The 14104-nt window shown below is 38.1% G+C and overlaps 1 protein-coding gene across 1 annotated transcript in view; it reads right to left on the minus strand.

Moving 5' to 3' along the window:
- LOC108757576 (hormonally up-regulated neu tumor-associated kinase homolog B) overlaps positions 1–14104 on the minus strand; it is a 128533-nt gene that overhangs the window by 25317 nt on the left and 89112 nt on the right. The window contains exon 3 of the mRNA XM_018502038.1: positions 13315–13481. Within this exon, the coding sequence (XP_018357540.1) occupies positions 13315–13481 (167 nt within the window). The remainder of the gene's footprint in view (positions 1–13314; positions 13482–14104) is intronic.

The following is a 14104-nucleotide window of genomic DNA, read 5'->3' on the forward strand; positions in this document are numbered from 1 at the left end:
AATTAGTAGTTGAGCGAGGTGAAAGGCCTCGCGGTTTTTTTGCATTGAAGTGGGTGTTAATGAAATGATATGCTGGCTAATGAAGCAGATGCGTATTAATACCGAATTAGCATGCCGCGCTGACGAGGATGAAAAAAAGAAGAAAAGGAAAAAAAACGACCAGTAATACTGTCGCTTTCGTGTGCAAGGCAAACCGGAACCTGAGTGCGTACGTCTAGCTTTACGCGCCGCGACTTCTAAGTGTCGCGGCGGTCATTAAAATTCATCGAAAGGACGACAGAACCGACACGTCGTTGCGCAAGATTTAAGATAGGCGATTAAGAGAACGATGGTCAAGGTGCTCTCGGAACGGTGAGCAGCCTTGTACTATCGATATAAAGCGGTCGGCAAAAAGGAGAGGAAAAAATTACATAATCCGCTCGTGGACAGCGCTCCTAGATTGCAAAACGTATTTGTTTTGCAAATTAACGAGGTACAAGCCCACTGTTCACTAGACTTACACATGTGGGAGTTCATTGAAAGACACGGTTCGTAGGTGGATTATGACGAGGCATGTTGCTCGATCACTTTGCTTTTTCATATGTATTATTCTTTGTATTCTTTTTCATCAAAAGGACTTTTATGCTTGTCATATCCTATATGGTTCTTGTAATCTATTCAATTTGTATGCTTCGATTTTTTACGATGTCTTATCTCTTCTCTCTAAAACGGTTAAAGTGAATTGTCACTCTGAAGAGTGAAATCTCACTTTAAAGATTAAAAATTGAGTCACTTTTTCAAAACTGACTCAATTTTTACTCTTTAGAGTAAGATTCTACTCCAACGAATTTAGAGAGTCTATATAGTATAACTTTTTTTAAATTTAATTTTCGTATAACTTCTTATAATTTTCAATCCAAAGGGCAGTTTTATTTTTCACATTATATCTTACTGGATTTTAAATAAAAAAATTCTTGTAGATTCTAGCGAAGCTTTACAGAAGTCACGTGGTGGCGCTGAAAAACTGTAAGATTTTAAATATACGGTCCCTCGTTCTTTAAAGGTTAAAGTAAATTGTACAGAGAGAGCTTTTTCCTTAAGATTTTCGAGTAAAGATTGTCCCTGCCTTCATCTCTTCAATGGAAAAGTCCTGTTGCCGTCGCGGCGTCCTTCATCGACGTTCAGGGAAAAGCTCCCTAGCGGTGCGTAACGGTGAACCAGCGGTGGCCAACAGCGTTGTTTCCTCTGTTGTATGCAAATGCAACCGGATGGCATCAGCGCGTGCCGTGCATTAACAACGCCGGTTGACCTTGCGCGATCGATCCGAGATTCCCCAAGGCTCGCTCACTCGCTCGTGCGAATCTCCCAATGCAAATGCAACGAGACGGTGACGAAAAAAGATATAACGCCGACCGTTTTATTTTTCCCACGGAAATTGAATTGACGCGAGATACAGGGCGAAAGGCAAAGCGTATACTTCCGGCGACGTGATAGCGTCGCCCTGGCGACGTCTAGAAGGCGAGACGCGGAAATGCACGTATTTTGGTAGAACCGTCTCCGTAACCATCTTCATTCATTTCTGAAAATTCTCCCACTCGCCTTTCCGCCGCTTTTCTCTCTGTTTTGTAAACCGAGCGAATAATCGTTGAATGGTATCGAAAGTATTTCAAGACGTTTTCTTGCAGATCCACTCGTAGCGAGACGGAAGAAAATCCCGCGATTTGAATTCATCCGATATATACTATAGAGACGCTCGACATCTTTCTTTGGCGAATAAAACGTGAGCCATTCGAATTGAAAGCGTATTCTGTATAGGAATTGAACGAGGAGCATATATCTATCAAAATTGAAGATTAAAACTGCTGCGGATGAAGTTTAAATTTCAATATTATAAATATACAAAGCTATACTTAGATTTTATTACAATATTTAGTAATAGATGTTACTAGATAATATCTTTTTCGAAAACGACAATTCGAGACAATTGATGTTATATGTATGTTTTTCTGGATGTGTGCCATTGAAAGTTAAACTTATTAAGACACTCATATGCTACGCTCCATCGAATGTATAAAACTTGTTAGTCGCAAATAAATGCAGAGACGATTCTGTTCAGATGATCTGGAGAAAATACTGCAGTCACGGACGATTTGCTCCGCTCTCGAGAAAGTTATTTGAAAACGCCATAATATCGGATATTCGAGAAGTCTTGTTAAAACGTGAATATATCATATACTTTGTGGATATGTATAGAATATACATATGTAGTCTTGTATCTTTTGTGAGAAAGTATAGAATATATATTTATTATTTTGTATCCGTTCAACAATAGAATTTTTATTTGGGAGAAAGAGAAAATTAATTATAAAATTGTTCTTCCTGTTGATGAAAGATGCACTGTGCTTATTGTTAATGGAAAAATATTCATACTAAAAAATAACACATTTTTAAAATAAAATCATATTCATTGTTCAAAAACGGAAAGCTACGCGAAATACAGGATGTTCCATGATAGTACAATCGGCAAAGAGGTGATTTTACATGAAAAAATACGTTAAAAATGTACAATAAAATTTTTTATACGAGGCTTTGTTTTCGGAAAAATCAACTTTAAACATTCATCGAATATACATGTGTTTCGACTTATACCGCACCTTTCTATAATATTACAGACTATCTCCCATGTGTTGTATTGGAGAATACACAATAAAATAGGATATTTGCGTACGATAAATTTTATTATTTTATAAATTGTTGAAAATGTTGCCCGAAAACTTTATATAAAAAAATTTTATTCTATATTTTCGATTTATTTTTTTATGCAGAATCATCTCAATTGTACTACTGCTATTTACGGAACACCCTGTATATTCCCATATATTTAGTAACGGGTTGCGATTAAAGCAACGTCACTTTAGGAAGAATTGATTGTTGGTCCTCGAATAAGTCGCAGTATAAAAAGGAAAGGATCGGGTTGTTGGTTCTCTCTTGCTTGAATTTTTTCGACGACCGCAGAAGATATCACATTGATTTCTAGAAGCTGGACCCTCCGTCTCCGTCGGCCAGGAACGATCTTTAGCTCTCCCGGTCTCCGCCCACCGAAACCCCAGGAAAATTCTGCTCGTTCGCCATCCTCCTTCTCTTCTCCTACCTTCTCGTTCGAAAGCTCTTCCTAACACCGACCAGTTGAGCTCTAATTGCGTTTCCCGCCTAGTTCGGTCCCTCGGTCCTTCCACTATAGTCATTCCTCTTCAAGCTTTCGGATCGGAGCCTTTTGTATACACACGTGCGCGTGCGCGTGCACATACGTACGTGCACGCGCGCGACGTCGCTCGCAATCCCGGAATTCCTTGCTGAGGGGATGTTGCGACAGGATCCGCTCGATCGGATGCGTCCAATACACCCCTACGCTGAAAGCAATGGTCCGCGACCGGATTTTCTCTCGGAGGTAATTCAAGGATCCGGATTGCCAACGAAGAGAGAGAGAGAGAGAGAGAGAGAGAGAGAGAGAGAGAGAGAGAGAGAGAGAGAGGGGGGGACGATTCAAATATACGATGGCGTATGAGATTTAGCGATTTCCATGAAGAGGATAAACGCGAAAACGTTTAACCCATTAGCTGCCACCGTTCACGTTCGAGAATCGCGTTAAAAGCGGCAATAAACTTCGTCCTTGGTCTCTGAGCGACCATAAGGCTGTCAAGATAAACTGACTATTGGTGTTGCAAGAATACTGTGGCACATTATGCAATTTATCGTTATCAATGTCCGAACGAGTACGGCGATCATTTATTTCTGTACCTTTGCGTTTCCCAGAAATTGTGTACATGACAGTTTATGTACGGAGCGAAAAAAAAAAAAGATTTGCTTGCACAGCATATTTTATGCTGTCGTGGCAAATTTCGCCAGTTGTTATATCGACAGGAAGAAGATTGATTAAAAAATGCTAATTTTATTTGCTGGAAATGTAATTCTGCTGAATCTACAATTTATTTCCCTAGAAGATTGATTCTTATTCCGGGTAGCTAAGCTTTCACATAAAATCTGCAGTAACCGCGCTGATTCTGCTGGGGCAGCAGTACTTCTTCTTCAGATTAAAATGGAATTAGCAAATATTTGTACGCGTGGCACACAAGTCGACGATTGGTAATCTTTGGCTCTCTTGATTCTAGAACAAATCTTTTTAATTTTCAATTCTTTTTAATGAGGTAAGACCGCTTTTTAATCAGTGACTTTTCTCGAGCGTGGACGTGCGGAATCAATCTCGAAATCGCTGAGTCTCGATCTTTCTCGCAACGGGGAGAAACCGCAGTGAGCGAACGGGACGATTGCGCCCCAACTTCCTGCCCCTTCCATTTTTTTTATACACTTTTTCCTTCGCACCTATCGATCTCGTCTTTCTCGCTCGCGAGTCTTTACGCCCCGCCAATCCCGTTCGTGTTTCCGATCTTCTCACCCTCTTTGCGAACGCGGCAAGAACCGCGGGCTTCGCTCGGAATTGCTACCCCCGTCTCTAAGACCACCCTACAAACTCGACATACAGATCTCCTTAATTGATTTAAGAAATAAATCACTCGGCTGAGTGTCGGGCGAGCGGACAAACCGTACGTGCGTTCGATTTGTTCTTGCTCCCGCTTCCGTTTTTCTTTTCCAGAGACAAATCGCACCCCGGTGTAAGCGTTTTACAGAATAAATTAGTATTAGTAGAGAGCTGCCGCCCTTTTTATCTTTCTTTATAGTTGCACATTGATTAAGTTGGCCTTCTCGTGTTACGATTGTAACAAGATAGCGAATTCGCACAGAATAAAACGAACAGACGCGCGTTCTCCATAATTTCAAATCTGTTATTAACCATGAAGTCAGGTTCAACATTTTTTATTGGGATCATTAATGAATTAATCTGTTTTATTATATTAAATTATTTGTTGATCCTTTAATAGTAAGTAAGCTATAGGATTGGATGCGACCCATGACTTCATCTATTTTACATCGCGCATACGTTGTTTAATAGAGAAAAAAAAATACTTACAGGCCGGAACTGTCGCTGAAACCTATTAGGAACTATAGAACTCTTCGAGAACTTTAGAATTCCGTGATAAAAATTAATTTTTGCGTTACTTGGGGTGCCACGCGAAGTTGGCACCCCATTTATAAAATTTTTTTTTTAACTAAATCAGTAGAACTATTGTTAAAACTTAGTAGGAACTGTAGAACTATTGTGGGTGCAATCGGAACTGTGTATAAAATATCGATTTTTCCAAAATGGGGTGCCAACTTCACACCGGCCACATTTTGTACATTGATTAGATGAAAAATGAACAAAACCACGTTAGATCGAATCCAATTTTACTTTCCTGGATGAAAATGTACCTTATTATTAAACAGAAGATTAAATTTCTGCAAAGTAGAAAACATTTTTATTAAAATCTTTTTAAAATTGGTATTCTAAATTTTTAATAATGTGATTATACAAACTGTTTGAATATGTTGTGTTAAATTGATATTCAACATGTTTTAATGTTAACACATAATTTATGAAAAAGTAAACAAATAACAAAAAGGATATATTTTAAAATATAAGTTCTGAGATAAATAAATAAAATCCGTGTAATTTAACATATTACAAATATTAATTTTTTCTAAAGAAATATGCTTTCCAATTTGTTTATAAATTGTGTCAGTGTTACATTTTTTGTGATAATTTTTTTTTACATTTTATTTGTATTACTTTCTAACATATTTATCTTGTGATTAATACAAAAATTTAAGTAGGCCGTTTGGGATATGTAAAATATATGTTAAAATTTATAATACAAATTTTTCAACTGTTTATGTGTAAGTAACATCATCTTTTAGAATGTCTCATGTCTCATGAAAATACCGCGTTAATTATGTTTGTATGATAATTAAATACTAAATTTTACATTGTAAATACGGAGATTGAAATTTAAGAAAAAAAATGGACAACTAATCCGCGAATCGTTGAACCCCAGCGCTGTTTCCTGTTAATTAATACTTCACAAGAGATTCAGAAATGGCTATTAAAGTAGGCCCGATTCCGGCTATCCGGCTACTTCGCTTCGGGATGATCCGGCGACCGCGCTATCTCGTTCCGTCTCCGGCGACCAGTTTACTTGTTATGAAAGTTTAAATTAATTTCGAGGTAATTTCCGTGCGGTAATGGCGAGAGCCGCGCGCGATGGGAGCCGCAGGAGGTCCTCGGTCTTCTAGAAGGCGGCCCGGTTGCTGCCTTCGTCTTATCGCTGGAAAAACAATCGAGTCCGTTCCTCCGTCCCTATATCACGTTCCTGTCAACTGCCTGGTGCGGGAAGCCAGGAAATATCGCCCTCGCGGTCCGATTCATACCCGTAGAAACTTTTCTGCGGCACCTGCGTCTCCGGGGGCTGATCAAGTTCGATGTCTCGCGGAGTTACGAGGCGCACCTGCCGCGCATCCCGATGTTGCGATTTCGCTGGCGATAACTAGGGATCGGATTACTCGAATAATTTAATATGCGTCCGTGTGAAAGCCTGGAGAAGACTCTGAGAATATGAAATGAAGTAGAAATGGAAGAGATCTCAAGCTGTTATTTTGACAAGTACTTTCAAACAAATTATAACATGTATAATTGGCGATAGAAAAAAAATTGGCAATTAAAATTAATAATTAAAGTTATAAAGTTATAGTCGTTAACGGCAAGGTATTAAAAAAAAATTATAATTTAAAACGTACTATCGGATTTATTTAAGGTTGTTGTCTCTAATTCCAATTAATTTTTATCTTAATTTTAGCTGATTTATTTCAAAGTAATAAAGTGCTCGTGAATTGAATTAAGAAAAAAATGCTTTTAAATATACTTTCATTAAGATCAAGTCTCAAGGGATTAATATATTACAAACTCAATAAATATTAATATTTATAAATAAAAATTAATAAATATTAATTATTATTTTAGTTTACTTTTTTTATACTGTATCATATATATGTACATTTGAGAATCGTCATTTCGCTTGAACGAGATTCAAATGGAAATTATGAAAAAATTGGAGTATTCCGTTATTCACGACGACTGTCATGTTCTTCTATGCGATGAGGCACGGTATCGATTACAAAACTTAGAAAGCAACGTGTCCATTACTGATGGTGTAGTAAATCGGGAAGCAATCTCGTACTTTAAATTCTCTCCACAGCGAGAATAATCGAACTCGTACTTTCGATGGAAACGAGCGTCCTCGTGCAGCTCCAGCAGGCATAATAAATATTATTTCAGAGGGGTATGCTAGTAAGTTATATCTAAGTATAACCGCGAGAGTAAAGTTGATTTCACACGGACCATAAACTGATGTACTTATAAATCCTTTTTACGAAAGCTATTCGATACGATTTATACGAAAGCTAAGATCAGTGATTGTTAGACCTTAATTCTAACAGATAGTAATTCTGTGATTTTCAAAATCCTTTTTACTCAGAATTTTCTTAATTTAAAAAAATAACGTAAAAAATGTGCTACCAAATTTTAATAATAAAAAATTAACACAAATCAAATAAATGATTGGTATGATAATGAATAATGCAATTAATTAACTATAATACAATTAAAAAACTCGTAGATTGTACTCCTTTTAAAACGTTTAAAAGGTATTATGATTTTGTATTTTTGTATTTCACAAATAGATCTACTCAATTATTGCTGTTGAACTCACCGATAAATCCGTTTTGATAAAACTGTTCTGTTCGTGTGAATCCGGCATAACTGTCGATTCAGTTTTGCCGCGACCTCAAGTTGAAATTGTTCGGTACAAGAACTAGAGGAGAGCTGTCGCAACGAGCGGACGTGTCCGAGGTGTGTACGAAGAGCGAGATATTGAGTGGTATCGTTTCCACGTAATAGGCAATACGTTATTGAGGCTCGGCCTCGAAATGTACTCCTATTCCCATGTTAATGTGGATTATCGAGCAGCCCCGTTCGCGGTTAGCACAAATGCTAAAGTTCGTGGAACACACCACCGCGTGGCCGTGTCGTGAGACCTGCGGGCATCGTTGCACTTTTGCGATCGGCCGATCAATCGATTGCTCGACCGATCGGCCGTTTCGTCACGCAGATCGATCTCGGTGATCGATCTGACATTATTACATGTGTCGTCGACTTTTGTCGCGTCGCGTTGCACCGAGGACTTTCTATCTGCGCTGTTCGCCACGGATGGAGAAGTGTACGTTTGTAATTAGATGTAAGAAAAGAAGAATTGACTTTCCATAAAATTCATCTTTTCTCTCTTTTATGAAATTCATAAAAATATATCACTCAAATAGATATAAGAAAGAAGAGTTGAATTTCTGTAAATAAAAAAAATATCTTTTTTTTTATGATATTCATATATGACATTAATATTAACCTCATAAAAAAATCTAGTTTCATATAGTTAACGAAATACTAGCGAAAAAATGATTAGATTAATTATACTAGCTGTAATAAATATTAGATATGTTTCCTGTGTCACTGTCATATCGTTCCCACATTGCACGATTGTCCATCTCAATTATCATGCACGAGAACGCGATGTAATTATCCGTTATCCATCTCTCGCCCATCGTGATCCCTACGGAAAAACTTTCTCGGGGCGAGGTAATTGTGGTCTTCGTGCGGGTGAGACGAGAATTGACGCGACATCCGGGCGACGAGATGGCACGTTGGTGGAATAGAAATGGCAAAATAAAACGAGAGCCGCGAGAGATCAAGGTCACCGGCAGCGAACGGAGCCAATTAGCTAGCCATAGACTCGATTAGCTAGCCGGCGGAAGCTCCGGACTGGCAAAACTACGCGTATAACGGGCTGAAGGATATACAGGCACCGTAAGTACTATACTTAAGCGGATAACCGAGTGCTTGTGTCCATTAACGTCTCTACTGCCGGTCGCTGATACTTTCCGAGATACTTTTCCGCCTTTTCCTCTCCCGCTTGCCTTGCACGTGATCCGCGCGCGAGGCGAGTGGAGAAATAGATAGAAAGAGAAAGAAAAAGAGGGAAGGAGAGAGAGAGAGAGAGAGAGAGGCTCGCTACGAATTCATCCTAGTTTGTAACGGTATTCGCTTCTGTTGAATATGCACCGCCTACACGCCCGATTTTTTTGCACCGGCGAACTTCGACCTGACACCGTACGGTAGCACTGTAAGCTCCGTTCTCCAACAACGGTTTCAAGAACGGTGAATAAACTTCTCATAAATAAGTTTGCGTTAGAATCTTTTCATATCCATACTCGAAGAAATAAGCAGGCAAATATCCATTCTTAATTTCGTTCTCGCGATATACCTACTCTTTTGTGGAAATATTGGAAAATGTTATTGGGTCGACTTATTTCGTTGCAGTCTCTTTTTATAAATGGTCGCACACACATATCTGAATACATGTCGCTTAAAGATTAAGAACAAGTCGGCTAGGAAAGTTCATAACAACCGTAATCTCTTCTTACTATAAAAAGAAGTAAAGTAATCGTGGCTGTAGAGGATAATAACTTACAATTAATTGAGATAGGTGTTTAGACAAACTCGTAGAATAATTGCTACCGGTTTCGTTGGATACTGTCGGCATGCAACACGATGGTACTCGATTTACAGCTTTACCGTTTACTCTTACTACTTGTCAGAGCTAGTTTCCCGCGTAAGTAAAAGCATCGATAAACACGTAAGGCGGCTTTCATTAGATACACCAGGGGATGGTCTCTCTTTCTCCCTCTTTCCAGTAGAATAGCGCATATAGTACGGGAATCGTAATTCTGCTCGTGAGGATTCCGCAAGAAGTCCGTGCCATCCCGGTTCGAGGATCATGGCTTTGTCCGGCGAATAATGGCAGAGCAAACGGGAGGCGTTCGTCGGAATTAAAACGTGAGCCTGTGGATGTTCGATAGTCCCGAGCGAAGAGGGCTGCTGTACAAAGAATTCCTCTTTCTTTTCTCCCCTTCACTCTTTACAACTGTCCCTTGCCGAGAAAATCCGCAGAGAATCTCTTAGAGTTGTACACACATGTGACGATATCAGATGAAGAGTAAATAGAGATCCAACAATTTAAATCTTTAGTTAAAGATTAAAGCGATCCTTAGACGATCAATATTATTGCACAATATTTTTTTGATGTAGCACAATATTATTTATCATCTGGAGGATACGTTGAGTCTCCAGACTGTTTGTTTTAAATTGTTTAATAGAGAGGTTTCTTTAAAATCATTCAAAATAATTGTACAATAGTATTGAATGTCTAGAGGTTACATTATGTAGTGCTTCGTTATTATTCATCAAATTTTTTCTTGTTATTTTTTTTGTTGCGAAAATAGGAGGTATTTCTACGTAAACATCTTTAATCTTAGTGCAACATATATTCAGATCTGTGATAAATTGTTTAGAGTTCGATTAAACAATTGAAGAGAACTTCAATCAAGAATATCGACTATCATTAGTCACAAATGTATCACGTAACTTATCAAGAAGGATAATTTTAGAAAAGCAAACAACTATCACAAAAATAATGTAGGGCGCGCTAAAAGAAGAGCTAAAACGTTCTTTATCAAAAGTAAGTCGAAACAACCTGACTTCGTTTGTCTTAATCTAAGAATACATAGCGCGGCAAGAAAGAACGAATCCGCGAGCGATGATCGTTAACTATCCTTAGCACCAAATCTTCTCCATTTCCATTAGAAGGAAGTCTTTCCTCTCTCCTTTCCCCGCGAACGAGAAACGGGCTAATCTCTCGAGGGGTTAAGCGATCGCTTATAGCGATTTTCCTAACCCTCCTTGCGAGATCCCTCGCAGTCCAACACCCTTTCCGTTCTCTCCTCTCTACATCCCTTACTCGCAACGTGCGAGTCCGTGAGAGCGACGATCTATCACCATCATCCGAGATTGAGACTTTGCGCTTTCGACGAAAACAAACTGCCGCGTCGTACGCCATATTGCCGGCTGCTTTATATTCGCCGATCCTTCGTGAGCAACGAAAGCGAACTATACTGCTCCACGTCGTAACGCGTCACGTGCGTACGTCATTACGCCTCCTCTTTCACTAAGGAAACGGCGCGACGCCTTTCTCGCGAACGTGTTGAAAGTCATCGGTTCCCCTTTCCCGGGAGATGCATACGACATCGCAATGCTCGCCGAAATATTGCGATACGTGATCTTTCTACTCCAGGAACGCTAATACACGCGATATACAAGGTATATGGAATATACACTGGATATTTTTTTCAGATATTCGCAGATTTTGCGAATATATGGCTTAGAATTTATTCCAAGATCGGTATTCATAGTCGGTTTTTTCAAGATCACCTTAAATAATATCTTAACATCGTAATAAACAAGCTGACGTTAGTTAATTAGTCGTCATTTTGACATTAAAGATGTCATTTTTACATCAAAACGATAAATAACGTCAGATTGTTTGTTGGAATGCTAATATAACTCTGTAATTGGCTTGATATCTTAGCTGTTCTCTAATAAAAATGCAGTTTTCTTAAACATCCATTAAATTACTATCTGTAGTATTACTGGGTTCTATAAAAATTTGATAAAAATTCTATTCAGTAGCTGAAGCAGTTTTTCTGATAAAAATATGTGCAACCTATTTAGACCTGCTCAATTATTTTTTAGTACTGATAGATTATTATTAGTTAAAATACTGTATCTATTTTTATTCAGTAAATGGATCCAGATTTTGTGTATTTTTTGAGCGCAGTAGTTGCAGGCAAAGCGTTATATCTCGATTGAGATCCTAAGAAATTTTATTATACTTCTCAGATAATTAAATAGAGTTATGTTGACCAGTAACTGCTAAAAAAATGTATGAAATTTCTACCTCTAGGATTAATTTTTTACTTTTACAAGTATACAAAAATTATTAAGTGAGTCTCACATATATTTTAATATGTTTAGAAAATATTTGTAAAGTTCTCTGTATTAAAAAATTGTATATAAATGTTGTAGCATCAGGATTAGTAAAGAAATGCACAAAACACAAATAGACTATCCTTAAGTCTGATGGTCTTATCAGATGGTCTTAAATACATATAAAAATTGACGATATAAATACCGGTCTATAACTAATTGCAAGATTAAAGTGACAGCCATCTTTATTGAGTTTATGTTCAATATTATGATTAAAGAGAAATATCGTATTTTTTATTGAGATACCCCAATATGCTGATGTGAAGGGCGACGGAATTCGTCGTAAAAAATGATCGCAATTTCGATTTAGCAGTCTCGCTTGTATGTGCTCAACATGCTAACATAGGGATTATAATATGAAAATATAATAAGCGGTAAAAAATAGGAGCGATAAATTATATCTTGTGTTTCAAATTTCATTCACAGCATTAATTTTTTATATTAATATGAAGTGCTGGCAGTTTCGAAATAATATTTCTAAATGTCTTCAAGATAATCCTTGGATATTAGATATAAATAGGTATCATTCGCTCGGTTATAAATTTAAACGCTAACAAAATTAGTGCACGCGCAACACGGAGAACCTGCCCGTTGCCGGTCAATTAATTCAGGAAGCTGCTTTTAATCGTTAACCAGGCCGACGAGGGAGCATTCTCGGTCGAGGAAGCGCGCGAGGAAGGATCCTCGCGAGTGTAATTCCGCTCGTAATAAACAGGAACACGCGTCGTTATCGACACGGTGCGATCGCACGAAACGGGCCGGACGAGAGAGTGAGCTCTCCAGGGTCGCGATCGCAAATGTTCCCTCGTGTGTAATACGCCGGACGATTTCTTTATTTAAACGATACGGCCGGCCAACGCCGTACATCACCGCGGCCAACTGGAAAAAAAGGCACGACACGTCGTGCGGTTGAATATTATTAGACCGTGGAGAAGAAAACGGACGCGGGTAAATGATCGCGCTCGGCAGATCCTCGTAAGATTGTTGCATCTCAAATGCAATTTATACCGTTCGTAGAAACACGACCGTGGACGAACATCATAAGTTAAATGCGAGTTGAAGTCCTTTTATAAAGTATCTTCATTTCCTTTCATTTAATTTTTCTGATCAGATCAGCATGGGGTTCTTCTTGGCATAAATTTGATCGTATCTTCTCCCATCTTTTGCTAATATTCAACGTTAAATATCTTGTAATTCTCGAATTAAAACTTCTCCCTTATGATTTTAGATAAAATTTCCGTTTTGTAACAAAAATGTAAATTTTTCATTAATTGTTTCTATATGTACATATATTTGCTGTAGAGAAGTTTAAAAAGCTTCGCATAGACCATTCACGGGTTTGCATGGACCATTCACAGAGAAAGATCGCCTGAAAATTCGCGCGCAACGCGACTAAAGTACGAGTGACTCACCGGTGAACGACTCCTTTCGAGTGCATGTGCTTGAGAGCGGCGACCAGCTGTCTGGCATAGAGCCTCGCCGTGTTCTCGTCCAGTTTACCGGCCGGCTGCTCCTTAATGTGTGTGCACAGGTCGCCGCCGGTCGCGAGTTCCGTCACGAGATAGTACACAGATCCGCACTGCAAGCAGTCGTTAAATTAAACCGTTATCGATTCACGTCGATAACGCGTCTATCATAGGAGCTTGGAGGTACAACAACATGGGGATTCTACGTTTGGGCTTTTAAGTTCTTAGATGCTCGCGGTGCCGTCTTTGATATCAGATTCTTAAATCTATACAATCCCGATGTATTTGAATTTCAATATTGTAGATACAAAAGATACGTCTTATGTCAGACATATCTTGTAGAAATCTGAATTCATTGAAATTACAAATATCAAAATTTCAAAGTAACAATATGAAAAATTTGCGGGCTATGAATTTTACTTGTACTTAATTATTTCTAGATAGGATGCAATTGAAATTCACAATTGAATCGGTTATTTTAGAAACCTTAAGTTAATTTTTGTCAAAAATGAGGAGATATTAGGGAAAGTAAATATATAGTTTATTTAAAAAATCACATTAATCAAGTATTTCTTTCGCAGATATCGGATTTACAAAACTATCATTTACATGAGAAACCGTGACTTATATCATGATTTATGTTTTTCTGGCATTATATTTTGTAAAAATACTTTCAATAATGAATCATTTTAACATATTGGAATTTGATGTCATAAGTTTACTGTTTTTTATAAAT

This window comes from Trachymyrmex cornetzi, unplaced genomic scaffold (genome assembly GCF_001594075.2).
Source record: "Trachymyrmex cornetzi isolate Tcor2-1 unplaced genomic scaffold, Tcor1.1 scaffold147, whole genome shotgun sequence".
Lineage (NCBI taxonomy): Eukaryota > Metazoa > Arthropoda > Insecta > Hymenoptera > Formicidae > Trachymyrmex > Trachymyrmex cornetzi.